General features: G+C 41.7%; 1 protein-coding gene across 2 annotated transcripts in view; it reads right to left on the bottom strand.

Annotated features, from left to right (window-relative positions):
• Window positions 1-6,873: 6,873 nt before the first annotated feature.
• The window catches only part of JAM2 (junctional adhesion molecule 2), a gene marked incomplete at both ends in the record, with an annotated part of 58,745 nt that continues 42,683 nt past the window's right edge, over window positions 6,874-22,935 (bottom strand). For both annotated transcript variants that reach the window (XM_084232054.1, XM_084232055.1), the window contains 7 exons: window positions 6,874-6,906; window positions 9,956-9,998; window positions 12,677-12,692; window positions 14,436-14,543; window positions 15,481-15,580; window positions 20,072-20,274; window positions 22,718-22,870. In XM_084232054.1, coding sequence (XP_084088180.1) covers window positions 6,874-6,906; window positions 9,956-9,998; window positions 12,677-12,692; window positions 14,436-14,543; window positions 15,481-15,580; window positions 20,072-20,274; window positions 22,718-22,870 — 656 coding nt within the window. The remainder of the gene's footprint in view (window positions 6,907-9,955; window positions 9,999-12,676; window positions 12,693-14,435; window positions 14,544-15,480; window positions 15,581-20,071; window positions 20,275-22,717; window positions 22,871-22,935) is intronic.

The raw sequence follows: 22,935 nt of genomic DNA, 5'->3' as shown, positions 1-22,935 counted from the left end.
GAGGACCAGTAAACCAGGACCTTCCTCTGCCCTCGCAGTGATGATTACAGAGCTTATTACAATGTGATCCAGATAGAGGAGGGAAAGCGTGAGGGGCAGAGGGGTATTGGGGGTGGGGGTGGGGTTACAGGGGCCTCCAAAGGAACTTGCTGAAAAGATAAGGCTCTTTGGTGGTGTATTGCCCAAGTGATGGAAGACCCAGCACAGAAGTGATGGAGAAGCACATAGCAGCCATCAAAGTTTCGGTAACTCTGGCTGGCTCTCCTTGAATTATTGGGAAAGGAGGGGAAACAACGGCATTTTTATACCTGACAGTCTCTCTCATGCGTCTCAATAAATATGGGTCTTGGGCCTCCCCGGTGGCGCAGCGGTTGAGCGCTGGGTTGCAAAGCTACCCGCAGCCTCTGCAGCACCAGTTCGATCCCCGGCCGCTGGGCAAGGGTCCCACATGGCGCGCAGACCCCTCCTGCCGCCTGCTGCTCCCCTCAGCAGTGTACTTCGTCTGCCTGCCTGTTCTGTTCCCTGCTTTGGCTCTGGTGAATTCTCACCCTCCCGCGCTTCTGACTGTACCCAGTGCTTGTATTAAAAAAAAAAAAAAAAATCATAAAAGAAATAATGGTCTTGATAGATCTTTAATAGTAGAAATCAGTCTTCTTCATGAGTTTAGGTCACTTCAAAAGAGGTAAATCTATGCTGTGGCAGGCCATGCTAGCTGGAGTCACCTGCTGAGGAATACCTTCTTCAAAAGACCCACAAAGGCTCCCTGATGAAACTGGGGAAACCTTCCAGCAGGGAGAAGGAGGGAAGTCTTCACGAGAAGGTGGAAATTGAGCAATCATGGTTGAACAGAGGGAGTGTTTATGAGTGAATGTACAGGGGGGGGAAACTTGCCCTTGTGGAGAAAAAATGACCGAGTTCATCTGGATGAGCACCGAAGGCGACAGAAGAGAAATCACAAACTCATGACTGAACAGGTAGGTTGTGACACTATGACGACATGTGTGGGTGGGGAGAAGCCTAGAATCCCAGGCCAAGGGACTTAGAACTTGGTGACAGACAATGTGAAGTAAAAAAGCTTTTTAGCAGGAAAAGGAGGGATTTGACCTGAGTAATTTGGCAGTAACGATGGATGGGAAAAGGAGAGGGGGGAAGTAGAGGTAACAGAATCTTCACAACAGGAAAGATTGAAATAGTGACTAAGAGAAAGGGAACTTGAGGGAGGAAGTTTCCAGAAAACAACAGGTGAGAATGTAGCAAAAGGCAAGATAAGATAAAAAGGTCACTTTTGCCACAGATTCTGCATAATGTCATCTTGTGATAACATTGATGAAAAGAAAACATCGATTTCAGCAGGTACCACTATGGAGTTCACAAATTCTCTCTGTCCGGATATCCTTGTTCCCCCACATCCCAAAGTTGTGCAATTGCGTTCACTAGGCAGTTCCCAACTGCCCCGGTATGAGTGAGGGGAGGGTGTGATGTGTCCTGTGATGAAGGGCATCCTGTCCAGCGTGGGTTCCTGCCTCGCACCCTGAGTTGCCAGGAACCAGCCACTCATGACCTTGGGCTGAACTGAAGGAATGAGAAGACAAATTACTGAATATTAGAGGTGTTTGGGTCTTTATTTAGAAGTTTGGTGATGTTTTTGTTGGGGGGCAAGGGTAGCTGGGCTTTTCACCTTGTATCTAGGAACACCCTGCATGATGAAGAGCCAAACTCCATTCCCTGCCCTCCACCAGCACCCACGCTGGAGGAGGCAATGCCTCTGCCCTCATGTCCTGCTGGAAAGGGGTTGGAGCTGAGCAGCCATTTTTGTGAACCTTTAAAAAGGAACTGAGACACAGGGCAAGCTAGGAATTATGCAGTTTTAGGGACAATGCAGGAGGGGACCTCTGAAGAATTTAGGGAGGCTTCAGAGATAAGGACAACCAAGGGAATGTAACCAATTCCACTGGGAAAAACAAACATCCCAGAACCACAGACAATGTTAACAATGGTCCCCGGTTTTCTTCAGGTGATAAGATAAAGTGTAGAGATGCTCACCTGGAGGACTAAACCATAAAGATAAAGCGATAAGCATAACAAATGGGGAAAGACAGACCTGTTAGATAAGGAATGTGAAGATCCCCCACTCAGTAGCAAATTAAGTGAGACAGCCGAGAACTAACCAATCACAAAGAGACTGGTGGAGTTTTAGAATAATCAGGGAAAGAAGGTCTATATTACCTGAGACACAACTCCACTTGGGCTTCCTTGCCCCTCCCAGGCCTGGTTCCCTGGCCTGGGAGTCCCACTTTATTTCTGTTCTTTTCCTCCTCAATAAACTTTTTCTTTCTATAAACAAATCTGTCTCTTCTCGCTTGCTTGCCTGAGCGTCTGCGAAGTTCCTGCTGCGGCTTCGTGAGACACCAACCCGTGGGGGTCTAGTGGCTGGGGCTCAGCGCTGCCCTGAGATCCGTTCCTGGCTGAGAGACTAGGCCTGACCATTCCGGTATCAGAACCATGGAAGGGGCCTCCCTGGTGGCGCAAAGGGTTAAGTCTTCACTATGAAGCTATCTGCAGCCTCTGCAGCATGAGTTCAATCCCCAGCCAGGGAGCTACCCACATGGCGCAGCAGACCTCTCCTGACTCGCCCGCTGCTCCCCTCAGCAGTGTATTTCAGTAGATCCACGTGTTCTGTTCCCCACTCTGTCTCTGGTGAATTCTCTAACCCCCCGCACCTCTGGCCTGTACCCTAGCTCTTACATGCATAAATAAATAAAATAATTCTTTTTTTTTTTTTTTTAAAGAAAAAGGAGCAAAGGACATGGGCTCCATCTTAGGGAGCTGCTGTAGAAGGCAGCTGCCACCACCTTCATGCCCCAACCTCACCTCCACCTCGGACCCCTGACCTACCCTACCAGCTACTAAAGCTGTAACTGCACCTTGCACCAAATCAGTCAATAACTGGACCTTCTACCCCTCTCTCCCTCTACAATGCTGGTGGAAAAAATTGTAATTTTTCTCTCTTTTTCTGCAGCAAAGGCCCTTTTGTTTGTATTTGTAGCGGCATGTGGCTGGATGCAGAACCAGAAAGTGTCTGACCCCACGAGTCTTTAGACTTTTCCTGGTAACAGCCACCATCGACAGCCCGCAGGAACTTAAACTCTTGTCTCTATCAATCAACCTAAGGTAATTGGTTTCATTATACACTCTTTCACTTAAAGTTTCAGTTTCAAAGAACCTAATGGTTCCGAGAACCAAAATGCTAAGTGAGGAACCAGTGTAGTGACAATCACCACATATAACCCAGAGGCTACAGCTGGGGAGATTTAGTGATAGGAAAGGCCTTTGTCGTGACAGAATTTAAATGTATTCATCATGTCTGACTCCAGTCTTTTAAAAACTAAGGTAGAGATTTGGACTTCTGTGGTGAGGGGTGGGCGGGTAAGAATGAAATTGTTAGGGGGAAAAGGATGTCCCAAAGCTAATTCCATACAGGCTTTGTGGACTCCACTCCCACCCCAGGCCAAAGCCAAAGATACTGGAAACTCCAAATCCCATCACCACCAAAGGGAAGGTGGCTGGGACCTGAGGGTGGGGTTAAGCAGCCAGGTGGATATAAAAGACAGACACGTGGGCTTTGGGGATCCCCATTTTGGCTCCCCGCCAGCTCGCAGCGCGTCCGGCCAGCTCTGAGAGTGACTTTGGGTTTCCAGGTCGGCGGATCGGGTAGGACGCATTAAAGACTTTATTTTTCTATTTTCTCCCTGAGTTGTACATTTTCCTTATTTCCTTTTCCCTTGTAAATAAACCTTTTATTAACCTTTTGTGTGTGTCTGTAGTGGAGTATTCATAAGTCCCTTTTAAGCGCACGGGTGAGGACCCACAGCCAGGGAACCCGTTCAATATCAGGGCTGCTCTATAACAAAATTACCCACCATGACATTCAGACAGGATAGGGATGAAAGAGAAGACAGATGTCATAGGCTGTAAAACTAGGGTGGGGTGAATGGGCCAGTGACTTCTGAGCATGAAGGGAAGGTATGGTATGAGAAAAAGAGAAATGCTAGGGTGGAAAGGGTGAGGCACAGAGAATCATCCTCTTATGTAAATTATCCTGAATCAGAAGGCCCTGGACACAGACTTACTCTTCACTTAGCAGTTCTGGGAACATTAGTCACTGTCAAGCTGTTTCCTTATCTGCAAAATGGCATTGTCTACTGTATAAAATCATTGAGATGAATGAGATTTTATACAACCTCATTTTCACCCCACCCCTACTTCTGACATAAAATGTGTTCAATATATAGTTTTTGTCTTTTATTTTCAGAGCATTTTTCAGGCTTTGAGAAGCTGGCCGGCATCCAGGTGAAAGATGATGAGATTCTAACCTTAAACAGCTAAAGAGTTAACCATGTAGCTACAGATGGTAAGAGGGTGTAAAGTCCCAAGTTTTGGTGAACAGAAATAGGTGGATGACTCTTCCCTGAACTGTTAAATAGGGCTTAAAATGTTGAACAATTCTAGCTATTTTTATTAATGTAGACTTCAATCAAACAAAACCACCTGTGAGATGAAGTTCTTTGCAAAGATGTATTGAAAAACAAATCTAACTCAAATCCCCAACTAGAAATTAGATTTAGTTACAGTAGCAACCAAATTAAAACAAAACTGGCTATTGAAATTTCTAGAACCCTAATCTATCATACAATGTAGTTTAACTGCAGGAAAATAAAATCAATGTGATAGAAGAATTTTAATGAGGTTTTACCAATTCAAGTTGATATTTAAGTTCCTCAAATAAGAGCAAAAGGAAGCACAAGTCCAGACACAGGCGGATAAACTTTTAATAGGTGGGAAATGAGTGCTCGACACTAGATCTTCTGTGTGAAAGAAAGGATTCTTCGCACAATGATTTTTATTTAGCTGCATATAATATTTTAGATGATATATAATACATATTTGACCCAAAGAAAGTGTTAGGTATTAACACTGCATTTGATGAATCCTCCAACCTAGATGACTTAGATAAGCTTTTCATCTATTAGTAAAACTCAGGCACTATGATTTCCCCACAGTATGGATTTGTATCCTTAAATTGAAGAAGTTGACCTTGGGAGACTAAAGATAGCACTACCTCAACAGGCACCTCTGAGACTTAGAAATCCCCCTTGACACTTGGCAATGCAAGAGGAAAGCATTTTTCAAGTCAAAGCAAATCTTCTAAAGCATGACTAATATTTAGACTGATTTCTCAGGACAGCTTATAAGTAGGTATCTTTTTCATGCTTTGCCAGGAGTTGGGAAGTGATGCCTGTGAGCAAATCCTGTCTGCCTGCTGTTTTTATAAATATAGTTTAATTGGCACACAAGTATGCCCCTTTGCTTATTATCATCTAGGGCTGCTTTCCTGCTACGATGGCAGGGTTGAGCATGAGTTGAGGTACCATCAACTGTATGACTGTATGTATGACTTAAAATATCTATCTGGCCCTTTACAGGAAATGTTTGAAGGGGTATGATGAGAAGCAGAGTGTCACAGATAATTGTGTGTTTGGGGGGTAGGGGGGCAGTGATAGCAATCAGCCAGGCACTCAGTGAGTGCTTAATCCATTTATTTGTCCAATGAGTCTTGCGATTTGCTTTGCTGCTTGGGCAAAAAGAGAGGACTCCTTTAAAAGCAGCTTAACATGTTGAAAGTTGTCAAAAATGAGTGACCTTTTCATCCACATTTGCCCAGAACTAAAGTTACCCTAGCCATATTTTGCTTTTATATGAATTGAATAATCAAAATGGTATATATAGATTGTGTAATTGCTCTAATAATGGAATTTTTCCTTTGTGACACTGGCATGATGCCTTTGTGATGATTAATCTGTTGAGAAGCCAGATGGTAAGACCCATTTTTCCTTTCAGCCGTGGCTTCTGCTGAGTCCCATGCATCAATGCGACTCCAGGCACAGTGAACTCTCATCTCATTTCACTTTCCGGACAGCCATTCACCCCCCACCCCCCTCCCTGGCTCTACGAATAGTAGGATCAGCAAACCACTAGCCGTAAGAAATAGGGACAAAGCCCAGCCCAAAACTTCACCCCACAATTTTTAGAGACACAGAGATGTGAAGTCGCCACCCCGCAGAGAGAGGTCCCTGCTGGGTTATGTGTGCAAGCATCTGGTATCAAGGTCACTGGTCTACTTCAAAGGAATTTTCATGGAAAGAAATAGCAACGAGCAGCTCTGGGGGTGAAATAAAACACTTGGGCTTGTTCTTGACTCTGAAAATTAAGTTTAATGAAGAAATCAATGACACCAGGCAAGTGAGCTCTGGTATTAGGTATTTTCTTCGCGTTGCATTTGGTTCTCAGAAATGAAAGTAAACAAAGTACAAATCCATGGGTCGAAGACTCCCTCTTGCTCCCTCCCTTTTGATGGTATGTTAGTGATGAGTGAACATCAGAACAAGGATTATGTTAGGGGAGAAAGACTATTCTGGGAGAAAGGAGACCACAGGTTCCTTTTGCCTGTCTGAGCACTTCTTGAACCTTCTAAATCACTCTTAGAGGATGGGTGCAGTTTAGAAATTCATGTCCTTTGGATCAATTTCAAGATCCGTGTGATACATTTTAGTAAGTTTTTCTAGAAGTTAGGACATTGAGCATTCCACAAACCTCAGAATATTACCAAGTATTTTGATTCTTTGAACTTAATCCAGACAGATGATGTTGACAGACTACTTAAAATAACAATTTCAAGTGATGTCGCAGTCATAAAAATTGTAATACCAATTTCATTTCCTCATGTGTCTCATGTATGACAAAACAGAGTTTGATAATCTTTTAATAACTTGTGTAACAACTGTGGTTTTGGCATATCTCAAAGGTGGAATTCTTTTAAATTATAAAGGATTTTGTGTGCTTGAAATCCTAGGAAAAGAAAGAAAATCAAATTTAAAAACAATGTATTAATTCATATATAAAGATAAAAAAGTATGTGTATATAAGTCTTATGAGTATAAAGCTACATTCACTATGAGAATCTACCAGAGCTCAGCATGTATCTAATTAACTATTGTAGGGAACAGGGGCCTCCCCGGTGGCGCAGCGGTTGAGCGCTGGGTTGCGAAGCTGCCCGCGGCCTCTGCGGCGCCGGTTCGATCCCCGGCTGCTCCCCGGCCACCAGAGGAGGGTCCCACATGGCGCGCAGACCCCTCCTGCCGCCCGCTGCTCCCCTCAGCAGTGTACTTCGGTCCTTCTGTCTGCTCTGCTCCCCGCTCTGGCTCTGGTGAATTCTCTCACCCTCCCGTGCTTCTGACTGTACCCAGTGTATGTATAAACAAAAAACAAACAAACAAACCAGCAAACAAATAAATAAAGCATGCCTCTATTAAAAAAAAAAAAAAACTATTGTAGGGAACAAAATAATTAAATACTAATAGACAAAGTCTGTGAAACTTTACTCCCATGTCCATCTTTGGCATAGGGATTATTTTTGAGCTGAAGGTAATTAAGACCCAGCTGACTTGAGGGAACAATTTTACCTCTCCCTTAATTATCTAAAAGAATTTAGGAATTTAGGTAGGGTGCCTCACCCAGAAAGAGAGCTTTTACTTTTATCTGAATGTTTGTTAAGGCGAACATCTGCTCTTTGTACTGTCCTATGAATTCTCCTCCTCCCCTTTGAAGCCCCAGGCCTCTTGGCCATCCCTTAGCTCAGAATGACATAATATTTTGAATTAATCAATTTATACTTTGCAATTGATCTTTGAGGGCTCCCCCATATGTATTCAATTAATTGGTTTTTCTCCTGTTGGTCTATATGAACTTAATTACTAGGCCAACAAAAAGAATCTAGAAAGGTAAAAAGAAAAAAAATTCTCTCCCCTAAAGAATGAATTAGAGGAGGAGAAATATTGCTTGCCAGGAGCATGCTACATTGCTAAGCATTCTACAAAGCACAGGACAGCCCATCAAAACCAAAGAATTATATGAAATTCTAAGAATTCTATATATAAGAGCCATCAGAATTTGTTTTCTTATATAAGTGATTACATAAGACTTATAAGAAATAATCAATAGTGGGCCTCCCCTGGTGGCGCAGCGGTTGAGTGCTGGATTGCGAGGCTGCCTGCAGCCTCTGCAGCACCAGTTCGATCCCGGCCACCAGCGAGGGTCCCACAAAAAAAAAAAAAAAAAAAAAAAGAAATTATCAATAGTGTCAATATTAAGAAACCTTACTCAGGATAAAACCCTACTCCAGGGTAAAACTAGAGACTCTCAGCTAATGAGGGGAAAGAAAAGAGGGAGAAAAAGTAAAAGATTTTAATTTTTCCAATTCAGCCACATTGGGCCTCTTACTATTCAATGGGATGAGATTATTTCATTCCACACCCAGGATGTATTTTCCATGAATTGTTGGAATAAAGATAGAATTACTTATTATTTGTTAATAAAAGAAAATGTTTTCAGCGTAGCAAACTTCAAAAGGGCCTCCCTAGTGGTGCAAAGGGTTAAGCATCAGCACTATGAAACAATCCCCGGTCAGGGAGATGACCCACATGGTGCAGCAGACCGCTCCTGTCTCTCCCACTGCTCCCCTCAGCAGTATTTCAGTGTGTGAGGCAGGAGAGGTCTGCTGCGCAATGTGGGTAGCTCCTTGGTCGGCTAAGGATCAAACGTGTGCTGCAGAGGCTAGGATAGCTTCACCGTGCTTGCGCCACCAGGAAGGCCCTAGACAAATTTTAAAAATCAAAATTTGACAGAAGAAACTGAAGAAGTAAGTGGGTCTTAAACAGTAGTGTTCATTAGAATCACTTGGTTTAAAAGATTGCTGTCCACTCCCAACCCCAAGTTCTACTGAAAGGAAATCTAAGAGAATCCCTGCTATCATTTACTAAGGACTTCAGAGAAACAGTACTCCACTTCTCAAGAAATTTAGGCCTCTATATCATTGAAAGAGGGCCTCCTTGGTGGCCTAGGATTTAAGTTCTGAGCAGCACTATCACTGGTAGAGCTTTAGTTTGATCCCCTGCCAAGGAGCTGACCCACATGGTGAAGCAGACCCCTCCTTTCTTATGCACTGCTCCTCTTAGCAGTGTATTTTAGTAGATCTGCCCATTCTGCTCCCCACTCTGACTCTGGTGAACCCTCTGACAGCCCCCCCCACACACCTGTGGCCTAAACCCTATACACACACACACACTAAAAAAATTCAAAAAATTAAAAAAAAAACCCACCTTAAATAAATAAATACATAAATAAATCCATTGGGAGACACCCTACTCCACCTCCTATATTCCTGAAAGCTAATCCAGAAGGCCGAACACCCCCCCTAAGAGCTACAAAATCTTAGCTTGACTGTAGTGTTACAAAGGCACAAGGGTCCGAATGTTACATCATGTTCCCTAAACCATCTAAGTTAGATAATTACCTATGATGAGATAATTATCTCACCTTTTCAAGGATTTCTGAAATATTCCCTCTAATAACGACAGAGGCTATTATTCCACATCTCTAAATTTTCCAAATGATTTTAAATAACCCAAGGAGAGTCCCAGAGCCACAGGAATGGAAGCCATCTGATTGGTCAGACCCATGAGAATCAAGGTACCTGGGTCCAAGCTCTTCCACTGTATTCTGTGCAGCTTGTGGCTTAATTTTCACTTTTTCATCTATGAAATGGAGAGGGCAATGCTCTGAGGCTACTAAAGAGCTGACTCATGACCCTCACCATGAGGGAGAACAGTGGCTTGGTAAAGCTCCCTTGCCTTCCAAACTCCAGGCCACTTTCAAGCCATCCCAGAGAGTGGATGGAGACTAACGGTACCTCAGCTCCTTCTAAACACCAGTGGTAGAAAGTACTAATAGTACAAAGTATATGGAAAGTGAAAATCTATCATTTCCATCCAATGACATCATTTCTCTGCCCCATTCCCTAAATACATCCATTCTATAAATATGCTTTCAAAATACTCACATTTTCACTCATGGTAGTGGCTTTAGATTCAGAATTACTCTTCCTGTTTGTGGAATATAAAAGACAATATTTACTACATTATCGCTTCCCCTTCTGAAACACATTATCTTCTTTTGGTTAATATCACCTCCACACAATCTCTCAGCAGGAAGATGAGCCCCGTAGAAAAAAAGCCCACAATCCTCACTGATTTTCTTCTATTTATGTACAATAGTCACAGAGAAAGCCATGCAACAAAATAAGTGTGTGTAAAGCTCTGTGCATCTCATTGTAGCCTGGAGCTGGAACGAAAGACTTTTGTGGTGCAAACCAGAGAATGCCTACCTTAGCAACTTGTTAACATTTCATATTTTTGAAAACGATTATTATAATTATCTCAAATTTCCTATTTTCCTTGGAAAGGAAGCTTTACTTGGTGGCTCCTATCTGAATTGTGTCTCTTCCCCCATTTCTCCAAATTCATACATTAAAGACTCAACCACCAGTACCTCAGGATGTGGCTTTGGAGATAGGGTCTTTAAAGAAGTAATTAAATTAAAATGAGTCCTATGGACAGGTCTGACTCCAATTTGATGCATGTCTTTCCAAGAAGAGAAAATCTGGACACAGAGATGGAGATGAGAAGGAGGCAGGGCAAAGACCCCCTCTGAGCCAGGAGAGGGGCCAGAAGCAGATCTTTTCTCAAGGTTCCCAGAAGGAACCTGCTTCATCTTGATCCTGGACTTTTGGCATCCAGAACTATGAAGAAATTATCTTCTGCCACTTAAACCACTCATTCTCTGGCACTTTGTTACAGCATCCCCGGCACACTAGGACAACATCCAATGCATTCCTCACCAAGTTTTGGGAGTCATGAGAGATGTGTCTAAGAAAGAAACAATTGCCTCCTAGATCACTGCCTTGGGTGACTAACCTAACCACAGCAATGCCACCCTCTTCTCATATAGAAGATAATGTCCCTCCCAACCCCCTGCTCAAAACTCTCCAATGACTTTCCATCTTACTCAAAATGGAAGCCTCCCATTTGCCTGGGTGGAGAGGGTGTGGTTTCTAGGCCATTGGACTTCTCTGCTTTTTTGAGCTCACCCCATTTGCTACTGATAGTCCTGATGACTTGGATCTCATTCTGGACTTGTACTGGGCTGTTATGAAGCTCCTAGACCTGCTTTGGGCAGGAAGGCTGGGAACAGGAAATCAGCAGCAGCTAAGTCTTCAAAAGACATAGATGATAACAAATTATCTGGAGCCACAGCAGTGGAGAGTGGAAGGGAATGCCCAGGGACCACAGCTGGTCTTCCCAGGTATATACATGGAGGGCAGTCACAAATCAGCTGCACAAAAACTGGGGTGGTTGGTTTGGTGATCTCATCTAGTACTCACACCCCAATGACTCTTAGATTTCTAACTCTAGACAAGGTATTACTTCCAACTCCAAATTTATATAAGCAATTACCTATTAATCTCTACCTGAGGTCTTAACAGGCATCTCTAATATTAAAATTCCCAAACACTCCCAACTCTACTTACCCCTCCCCCCACAACAATCCCAAATTTGCACCTTCTGATCTTTCCACACATCAGTAAATGGTAACTCCGTTCTCCAGAAAACCTTAGAGTCAATTTGAATTCTCTTATTCTTACCACCCACATCCAATCAATCAGCTGAATGTTAAAAATATTTTCTGAATCCTATTACTTCTCAACATTTCTGCTTTGGTGCCAGATGCCATTTTCTTTTGCTAATTGTTGAGTAGTTTTCTAACTGGTCTCCTTATTCCTGCCATCCTTATTGCCTTATAGTTAGTTCTCAACATGGCAGCCAATGTGATCTTTAAAGAATTAAGTAATATGAATGTACTCTCCTCTCAAACTCCTCCAATGAACCCAACTTACTCAGACCAAAGCCAGTCTCTTCACAACTGCCTAGAAAGGGCTCTATGTGATCAGACCCCCCTGTACTTATGTGCTCTTATCCCCCCTTCCTGCCATCCTCACTCTGTTCCAGCCAAATTGCTACTGTTGATGTTCTTTAGACATATCAGGCTCACCCAGGCTCAGGATCTTTCCATGCATTCTCTTCCTCAGCTGGAACACTCTTCGTGGCTGTCTACTCCAAGGTGATGTGTTTTCTTTGCTCCTTCAGGTCTTTCTCAAATGCCACCTCATCCCTAACCACCCTGTTTAAAAGGACAATCCTATTCCGTGCATTCCTTATCCTTTTCCTTGCTTAATTTTTCTCCATGATACTTAATCACAATATGATGTAAGACTATGTGTTTGGTAACTTCCCATGTTTCTTTACTACAATGAAAGCTTCACAAGATAGAGGAGTTTTTTGGACCTCTTCAGTTTTCTGCATTGTCACCAGAGCCTAAGATAGTGTTAAGCACAGAATCGGTTTTCAATGAAATCTAAAAATGACAGTTAAGTAAAATTTTATTTGAAAATTTTCAATCTAGCATGGGTATTTTTTTAAGCAGTACCACAGAAATGCCTACAAAATTAAATCAGTGACTTTCTTTTCTAGGTAATTAAACACATTGACAAGTAGGCACAAGGTGTGAGGTGGGGTGTATTTCTTGATGAACTTGAGTCACATCCCATAGGATATTGACCTATGCAAATGGTAACCCTGCTTCCCACTTTTTACTTTGAATGGGCAATTAACAGAAAATTAGTTGACATGGGTAAAAGGCATGCATTTGAAGAAAGTATACTTACTGGAAGGAGGTTTCTTCTAGAAAAGAATAAGTATATATCATTAATGCAAGAGTTAATATGGTATATACAGATTCATATAAAAGTGAGTTTTGGCCAGATTTCTTGTTCTCAATTTTGATTCTCACTTGGTGACATTTACACCTTCTAAATCAAGGATTGGCAAACTTTTCTGAAAAGGTTCACATGGCAAATATTTTTGGCTTTGTGGTTTAAGAGGATAAATTGATATTACATAGGCACTTATACAATAAAAGAGAAAACATGTTCCCCAAATTTTTATCAATTAAAATCAAAACACAATAATAATAATCAAATCTTATAATACAAGTTACTAATTAAAAGATGGAATACCTTTTTTGGAGGGGATACCTTTCTTTTAATTGGCATTTAAAATTAGTGTTTCCTATTAGCGAATAGATTATAAACGTTCATTTATAAAAACCATTCTTAACCTGCAGGCCCAAGAAAAATAGGTGGCAGGCTGGGTTTGAGTCACAGGCTTGCCAACTCCTGTCTGAAATTTAACTGCAAAAAAATGGTTCTCTTGGATAGATTTTTTTCTGCCACAAGAAATAGAAGCAACATATTTAGCTAATGAACTACTATTACCCAAGTCAAATATTTTAAGGAAAATGTGACTACCAAGTCTTCAAATAAAATCATTGAGACATTCTTTCCGAGTAGAGATAAAGGTAACAAGAATTTTGAAATGAACAATCTGTGTGTACTTTCACTGGTGACCAGCAGAGGGACTCACCCAGATTCCATTCATAAAAGTACATTACACAGGACCAAATTGGCGCAACATATAAAAGAACAACTAGTTTTATTAATTTACAGTGCAGTTATTCTTAATTATAGGGCTATCTTTGAAATCATGTTCATGGAAACATTTTATAACAATATCTATCTATATGCATTATAAACCCTTTTTACATTTAAGTTCTATTTTAATATAAAATATTAAAAAAATCTAAATTCTAAAACAGTATGTCTAAATTTTGCCCATGCTGTAAATATATTTATTATTCCATTAAAAAAATTCCATTAATACACTATTCTCAGTGGCCTTGATGCAGTTCTGTAGCTTCTGAACTCTTACGTAAATGTGAAGACTGGTTGTAAAGAAATATATTAAGAGACTAAAACAGATTATGCTTTAATTTTACCCATTTAATCAAACTTACTACATTGCCAAATAGAGATCTGGAGATATAAGAGTTCTAAATTTAAATTACTAAAAACCTTGTTCAGAAGCATCTCTAACAGAGTTTCTAGTTTGTAATGAACAGTTCTAAAGACAAGTGTGTTCAATTGAACATTCGACATTCCAAGTTTTAAGCTGATAAAACATTTCACAAATTTCTTTCAATGAAATTTCTTATCAGAAAACTAGAAACTAATTTACATCTTGAGACATACAACTCCTAACTTGAGAGGATCCTAAATACATTAAAATATACTATAAAATCCATCCTCTGTTGAATAGCTGTCAGAGTGGCTTCACTAAGCCACCTCAGGGTGCTTTTCACATATTCTGTGGAGTTTCTGGAATGTTCCATGCAGCAGCTCTGCCTTTCCTCCCTATGTTAGCCAAGGTCCATCAAGACTCACCTGCATATCATCTTCGACATTTTCTACTGCAGAAAAATCAATGAAAAACATTCTCCAGAGTTTGTTAGAACTTAAAAGGAAGTGTCTAAAGAAAATTCTACAACTAGAGGAAGTTGTCCAGCAAAAAAGGGTTAAGTTCACTTACTTGAAAAGTAGCCTTTCCTCTGAGCATAGCACACACCAAGGCCACAGACGGAAATCACTAAAGCCACAACAACTACAGCCGCGATTATGCCGCTCAGGTTCAGATCATCTGGAAGGTAAAGTAAACCCTCCATGAACGCAGGTCAGTCACCACACTAAAAAAGTTCAAATCAAATGATCCTCTGCAGTCAGAACATAAATAGGGATGTTTCATGCTCTTGAAGCTGTTCTCCTGACTCCCTTTGGGACTTATATCAAAACTGATCAGGAATATCAATCAGCTGAAGTGAGCATTGCAAGAACCTTGCATTTTATTAACTTCTGTGATTTAGGGGGAAAAATGTATGGCATTCCCTTGCATTCATTCAGAGATGGAATCATTCAGAAGTCATGTATCAATTAGTTTGGCAGTGATCTTTGAGATCCAGAGAGTTCAAGTGTTCTGCTCACACACATCTTCAAATTTTACTTGCAATTCTTCTGTTCCAATTTCACAAATAATGTAAAGCTCATTCATAGGCTCAGAAGAAGGCCTATGCCACTGCTGGTCAGTAAAACTGCAAGAAACATCTGGCAGAAACTGATTCATCTTTATAGCAACCTTATGAAAAGGGCATATCAGTACTTTTATTTTGGGCAGATTGAGACACAGTGGTTAAATCGCTTACCCAAGAACACGCAGATAGCGAGAGCCTCAATTCAAACCCTCATACCAAATCCATGACCTTGAGCAATTTACCAAACCTTTAGTTTTGTTGGAAAGAATATTTACTTAAATGAGTTTATTTTTAAAACTACTATTTGAAAAATTTAAAAAAAAAACCTGTAAAATATAATGCTGAATACTATTGGCTTCTTCAGAACATGGATTTAAAACAGCATCTTTGTTATTTGCAAAGCTAATGCTTCAATCTATCAAGCGAACTTTAAATATTCCTTCCAGATTATCCTTCAAATCATTCAGTCCTTTCCTGCCTCTCACTTCTTCCACCCAAACACTTGCTCTAACTGCAAACCATTTGTTCTTCCCAGTCTTTCATGCTTACCTACTTGCATTCGTTTTCCAGGACACCTTCGATGTCCTATGGAATTACGGGCTTCACAGGAATATTCTCCACTGTCCAGTTTTGAAACAGTGTTAAATTGCTATTTGTGGAAAGAAAAAATACTCTTTTTAAGCAACAAATCTACAAACTGACCCTTAAAATAATGGTGTCCCTTGAATTTTACTGTTAATTTGGTCTTTCCTTTTTGAATCTTAGAGCTTAATCACTCTACTGTGAATTAAAAAATCTGCCACATCTTCAAGGATGTGGTAGGTAGGTCTCCTACTTAATTTGACAGAGAAAGACTTAAAAATATATGGATAAATGTCTCTTGTGTGTGTGGCACTGCAAAAGTAGTATAGTTAGGAGGCAGTGGGCATTTTTTAAAGATGATTGCAATTGATAGTTGAGTCCTCCTTGGCCACAAAAGGCTAATTAATGCACTTTCCGAAACCACATGTGAGTTAACAGCAGCAGCAAAGTAAGTCTTATAGAGTCAGACTTACCTCCTGGAAGTAGCTTAAAGTCTTGGTAAATCTTAATCAAGATAGTTTATAGGATTATGAATTCTACTGGCTGCAAATTTTTTGAAAATTCTGAAAAGATGAAGTCCTACTCTTAGTCCTTCCACACCCTGACAAAGCAACTGAAAGACTTTGTTATAATAGGCATCATAATTGTTATTAGTTATTTTATCAGGAAGGCAGGAAGGAGGGAGGGAATCTAGGTGGTTAGATGGATGAAAAAAAAGAAACAAGTTAGGAGAAAGGTAGAAAAGCAGATAGAAGGAGCAAAAGAAGGAAGGAAGGGTGGATGGATGGATGGATGGATAGCTGAGCATAAGGAAGGTCCTTAAAGGATCCTCCCAGGACCATGCAGAGAGTGAAGTGACCTCCTGTCACACCCTAAATACCACATAAGTCACTGGTGGCCACATCCAAGGGAGCCATGAACTTCTAAAGAGCACCTCATTGTGTTAAATCACCACACAATTATTTTCTCCTGTAAACAGCCAGGATTTTGGTCTATTAACTCCTTTACCTCCCTTCCTTTTGTTTACCCACAATTTGCAATCCTCTCCCCTTCCTTTTTTGTATACCTCAACATGATGGCATGGAAAGCTTTTCCTCATTTTCATTTCACTCAATGGACTCATCACTCACCCCCCCAAAGTCATAAAACTTTAAAATATTCACTGTGGGGCCTCCCTGGTGGTGCAGTGGTTGAGCACCACGCTGCGAAGCTGTCCGCAGCCTCTGCAGCACCGGTTCGATTCCCCACCGGCCAGGGAGAACCCCACATGGAGCAGCAGACCGCTCCTGCCTCGGGCCCGCTGCTCCCCTCAGCAGTGTCTTTGCAACATCTGACTGTTCTGCTCCCCGCTCTGGCTCCGGTGAATTCTCTCACCCTCCCGCGCTTCTGACCTATACCCCAGTTCTTGTATAAAATAAATAAATAAATCTTTAAAAAGAAATTCACCATGAACTCAGGCCAACAATAAGCTTGACTAAGACCAAAAAACGATCTTCTGGCATGTCATAGCTGGTAATTAAAAGGAAGTCATTAGTTAGACACTGGAGTCTTTGTTTGCTCTTTTCTCAGAAAATGACCCATCCTAGTTCTGTCCTGGTACATTCATTTGACATCACAAGATATTTCAAGGGTTGAGGCAAACTGAGGAAAGTGAATCTATATCTTTTCAGACTTGCCTTGGGGCTTTATCACCTGCTCTGAGAAAAAATAAATTTGAAAGTAAATATAGCAAAGTGTGACGGCAGGTTTTCTGCCCAGTTGCTCAGTGTAAAATCACTGGACCTGCTGACTGATGCTGCTGGTGCTCAGAGGGCCGGAGCATGGCCTTCCTCAGGGAGGAGCCGCAGCCATGACAAAACTTATTATTGAATCACTTTATCACAATGCTGTATTATTCATTCACCAGAGCATCTTGTTTTGCGTGTTATTATGTGTTTGTATATGGGAGGAATGACTGGAAACATCATGGCCTCCTTGTAAAACTCACTGAAATTATTATACCTTTAACATTCTTGGACAGTGGCTGTGTTGGTGATTCTGCATTTTTAGAAATTAGACTTTTTTTTTTTTTTTTTTGGTAGGACCCTCGTGAGCTCGGCCGGGGAATGAACCGGCGCCGCAGAGGCTGCGGGCAGCCTCGCAGCCCAGAGCTCAACCACTGCGCCACCAGGGGAGGCCCAGAAATTAGACATTTTTAAGCTGATGGGTTATATATTAATTTGATTTTTTGAAAAAAAACTTCAGTGATTTTTTTTTGGTTCCCATCTCTACCATGAAATGTCAGATAAAAATGTCAAAATATTTTTAATTTTATTTATTTATTTATTTATTTTTTATTTTTTTTAAATAGAGGCATGTTTTTTATTTATTTATTTATTTATTTGTTCGTTTATACATGCACTGGGTACAGTCAGAAGCACGTGAGGGTGAGAGAATTCACCAGAGCCAGAGCAGGGAGCAGAACAGGCAGAAGGACCAAAGTACACTGCTGAGGGGAGCAGCGGGTGCAGCAGGAGAGGTCTTGCGCACCATGTGGGACCCTCCTCCGGTGGCCGGGGAGCAGCCGGGGATCGAACCGGCGCGGCAGAGGCTGCGGGCAGCTTCGCAACCCAGCGCTCAACCGCTGCGCCACCGGGGAAGCCCAATATTTTTAATTTTAAATGTCATTGACTTTATTTATTTTTAAAAAAAATTTTAATTGGGGGAACATTGGTTTAGAACACTATTTGTGTTTTAGAAGTATGAGATCTCCCCCCGCTAAGGTGTCACACTGCACCCTTAATCAAAACACCCACAGTCCATGCTGCTCTATCTCTTGTTCTTTTTTTAAAATATTTATTTATGCATATAAGAACTGGGGTACGGGCTAAGGTGTAGGAGTGGTGAGAGGATTCACCAGAGACAGGGAGCAGAACAAGCGGATCTACTGAAAAACACTGCTGACGGGAGCAGCTGGCGAGGCAGGAGAAGTCTGCTGCGCCATGTGGGTCAGCTCCCTGGCTGGGATTGAACTTGTGCTGCAGTGGCTGTGGATAGCTTCATAGTGTTGCGTCTTAACCCCTTGTGCCACAGAGAGGCCCCACTTGTTATTGCTGCTCCCCTCTCCTTCTCACTTTGAGAGCTGCAGTTCCATAGTCAGCTTTTGTTGTTACTTTGGCTTTATCTAAGTTTTGTTTGGTTTCTTTATATTCCACTTAATAAGTAACACCATCTGGTGTTTGTCTTTCTCTTTCTGACTTCTTTCATTTAGCATAATCCCTTCCAGCTCCACCCACATTGCTGCAAATGGCAAGAATTTAACTTTTTTTGATAGCTGAGTAATATTTCATTATATATACCACATCTGCCTGATCCACTCATCTGTATTTGGGCACTTAGGCTGTTTCCATGGCTTGGCTACTGTAAACATCACTGACTTTAAAGAGCTTATTTAGAAGTTCCCATCACTTCCTAGAAAGACTTTTCTTTCTTTTTTTTTTTAAGGATTTATTTTATTTGTTTATGCATACAAGAACTGGGGTGTAGGCCAGAGGCGTGGGGGGTAAGAGGATTCACCAGAGACAGAGTGGGGAGCAGTATTTCTACTGAAATACATTGCTGAGGGGAGCAGCAGGGGAGACAGAAGAGATGTGCTGTGCCTTGTGGGTTAGCTCCCCGCCCCCCAGGAGGATCGAATGGCTGGCAATAGCTTGATAGTGCTGAGACTTAACCCTTGAGCCACCAGGGAAGCCCCTCCTAGAAAGACATTTCAGGGCCTCCCCGGTGGCGCAGCAGGTTGAGTGCCACGCTGCGAAGCTGTCTGCAGTCTCTGCAGCGCTGGTTCAATTCCCCACCGGCCAGGGGGAGACCCACATGGCATGGCAGACCTCTCCTGCCTCTCCCGCAGCAGTGTCTTCGGTCCGTCTGCCTGTTCTGCTCCCCGCTCTGTCTCTGGTGAATTCTCTCACCCTCCCGCTCTTCTGGCCTGTATCCCAGTTCTTGTATAAATAAATAAATAAATCTTAAAAAAAGAAAAAAGAAAGACATTTCAATTGAGATATTTTCAAGGGCAGACAATCAGAAAATCTGGACTAAATCTAAAATAACAGAAACTCAAGTCATGGCATCCATTGTTGGTGATTCCAGTTATGACAAAGCTTAATGGCACAGCTGTCCTATCACAGGTTGTCCATAGTCACTATTTATGTGGCTGACGCTGGGGTCAGGGCAGCCCCATGAGAGCATGTCTACATTTCCTGAGTTTATAAATGTACTTTCCAGTCCAAGATGGCGGCTGGAATGCACTCCTGGTCCATCATCATGACAAACTTGGCTGCTTTTGGTCACCAGTGTAGACTTCTGTGTGCTCAGTTCCCTGGCTCTGTATTGTCTTCCCTCATCTAGTAGCTGCCCTTTCCAACACCTCGCTATGCAGACCACATTTGTCCTGTTGGAGCTTCCTCTTTCCATTTAATAAGCAATGGTACCAGCCCTCTAGTCGCCATCATGTTAGTTCAAATATGATTTTTCCCCTCCACATACAAGCTAGTTACCAGGCCAATGCTTGACGTAAGCTTACCAGAGTTCCAGATTTTGTATTCATTGTGTATGAGCTGTTGGGGCTTTGGGTGCTGAGTTTTGAATTTGCCAGCAAACGGACGCCATTCTTAAACCAGGTGTATTCAGGAGCTGGGTTCCCTTCTTTGTCGTGACATCGTAGCTCCACCACTGTTCCACTCAGAGCAGAATTTGGTACTTCACATGACGGAACAGCTGGAGCCACTGAAGGGTGGAAGTCAAGTGGTATTGATTATTTATTTTTTAAAGATTTATTTATTGATGCATACAAGAGCTAGGATACAGGCCAGAGGTGCAGGGGTGAGAGGATTCACCAGAGACAGAGTGGGGAGCAGAATAGGCAGATCTACTGAAATACACTGCTGAGGGGAGCAGCGGGTGAGACAGGAGAAGTCTGCTGCACATGTGGGTCAGCTCCCTGACCAGGGATCAAACTCGTGCTGCAGTAGCTGCAGACAGTTTCATAGTGCTACATCTTACCCCCTTGCGCCACCAGGGATTATTGGTATTGATTATTTATAAGCTGAGTAGGGACTTGAACAGTCCTGTAAATTGGACTTGTTGGACAGCTGTGCTAAAGATTGGTTCCTTATTCAAGAGACCCATTTCCTTTCCACATGGACATACTAGATGGCATTTGCAGTCCCCTGGATGCCAGATGGGATCTTGTGCATGAGTTTTGGCCAATAGGACATGGGGAAAAATGACATATATGCCATTTCTAGACCTGATTCATAACACCTTCCTCGGTGATTCTCATTCATTCACCGTCTCTACCCCTCCCCACTACTGAGTAGATATCAATACCCAGGGTGTCCTTTGAAGGCCATGATTTAAGATGCCAGACCTATAATAAGTTGGGTTTCTAATGAAGTAGAATAATATAGCTCCACTGCTACAAATTCTGCCCCAACTATTCAGACTTTAATTGCATGAGAAAGAAATTTCTATGATGTTAAGACACTCACTGAGCATACAGGGTTTTTGTTATAATAGCATTCTTTTAGTTAAAAACACAGCTATTCATTTTTAGAAAAAATGGTCTCTACTTTTCCCCTCACCCATGATTTTAATGTTTCATTCGCCACTACATTCAAAAGGAGTCAAACTTAAAATACAATTTTCTGGTCCCATATTTATACTAAAATCCCATCATATCTAGCACTATCCAATTTAGAGGATAACTAAGTTAGGATTAGTCTGGTCTCAGGTATTTGTGAAATAAACCAGACTTGACTAGGTGATAACTGGTGAGAGCAGGATATAGAATTCTCAGATGGCTCTCCAAGTTCATGACCTTGGTATGTATACACTTTCAGTTATTCAATCAAATACTAAATGAGATACTACTCTGAAGGAATTAGGGTATGTAATTAAGGTACTTAGTCCACGACCTTTAAGACACAGAAGTGGCATAGATGGGTTTGATCTAATCCTTTGAAAGGAGTTTTCTCTGGCTGGTCACAGCAGGGAAAGCCAGAGGTTCAAAGCACAAGACTATCTGACATGTTTTTGTTGGACTGCAGATGGAAAGAACCACGTGGCAAGGATGTGGGTGGCTCCAGGAGTCAAATGTGGCCCCCACAGCCAGTATGGAATGGGACCTCAGATCTACAACCACCAGGAAGTAATATCTGCCAATGACAAGCATGAGGTTGGCCACAGACTTTCCTCCTGTGCTTTAAGACAAAAATTGAGCCCAGTTGACACTTCAACCTTGTGATAGCCACGACAGAGGACTTCGATCATGCAGGAATGCTGATCTGTAGACCTGCCAGCTAATTTCACGCAACAAATTTTGTAAGCATTTGTTATATAGCAACAAAAGAGCATTTGTTATATAGCAGCAAAAGCTGAGCCTCCTGTAGGGCTTTCTGAATTAAATTGCTTCTAACTACTGCATTACCAGTATTTAGAAAGAGCCCTGGATTATACAGAAAAAAAGGAGAGGAGTCATCTCATTCTATTTTCTTGGTTCTTTGTACTAACATCTCTAGAGAAGACAATCATGTGCCCAACCAATTGTCATGCTGAGCTGTTAATATCTATCAATGATTCTTGCAGTAACCAAACATATTCACCTTGGAGTGAAATCTTTCACTTTCAAATCCTGGTCCAGATACTTTCTAGCTGTGTAGGCTTCAGAAAAGTCATTTAACTGCTATTTCCCTAATAGTAAAAATCAGGTTGTCAATGAAGATTAAAATTACATATGTGAAAGGCTCTAGCAATTACAAGATGTACATTGCTAATTTCTTTTCTTTACCAAATGGCATCTAACACTTTTTCCGTTCTATTTTTTTGATTTTCTGCTTTTTTTCTCCTCTCATGTTTATTTTTATATGGAAGGAGAAATACTGCATATGCTGCATAAACTACTGAAAAACAAACTCTTGGGGAAAATGCTCCTATCACAAGGTGGAACTATTAAGTTTATTTCATTCTTGAATGGATAGAAATTTTGTGACAATGAATTAGTAATAGCAGAAATTCTGTAACTAATGAGATAAAGGGGAGCAACAGACAAGAGCTTCATGGAAGGGGTGCTGGACGCTTTACTCATTTGGGGTCCGGAGTTGCTTCACTGCTCCCGGGGCTGGGGGGTTGATAGTGGGGAGCAGTAATCACAGAGATATAAACACATCACCTAAAACTTCCAGGGTGACTGTGTCCTCTTCCAGATTTTGACCTTGCTTGGATGGAGCGCTAACTTCACAACGGTACTTTCCTGCATCATTTCTGGTAACATTTTTGATCCGGATACTGAAATCTATCATCTCCGCCCGATCTTTAAAATCACCTTTCAGATAAAAAAGACAATGATGTTAATAATGATGCAAGTAATTCTCTATATGCCAGTTGACC

This window comes from Talpa europaea (genome assembly GCF_964194135.1).
Source record: "Talpa europaea genome assembly, chromosome: 4".
Taxonomy (NCBI): Eukaryota; Metazoa; Chordata; class Mammalia; order Eulipotyphla; family Talpidae; genus Talpa; species Talpa europaea.
Note: the sequence above shows the minus strand (reverse complement) of the source record. Positions and strands in the feature narration are given on the sequence as shown.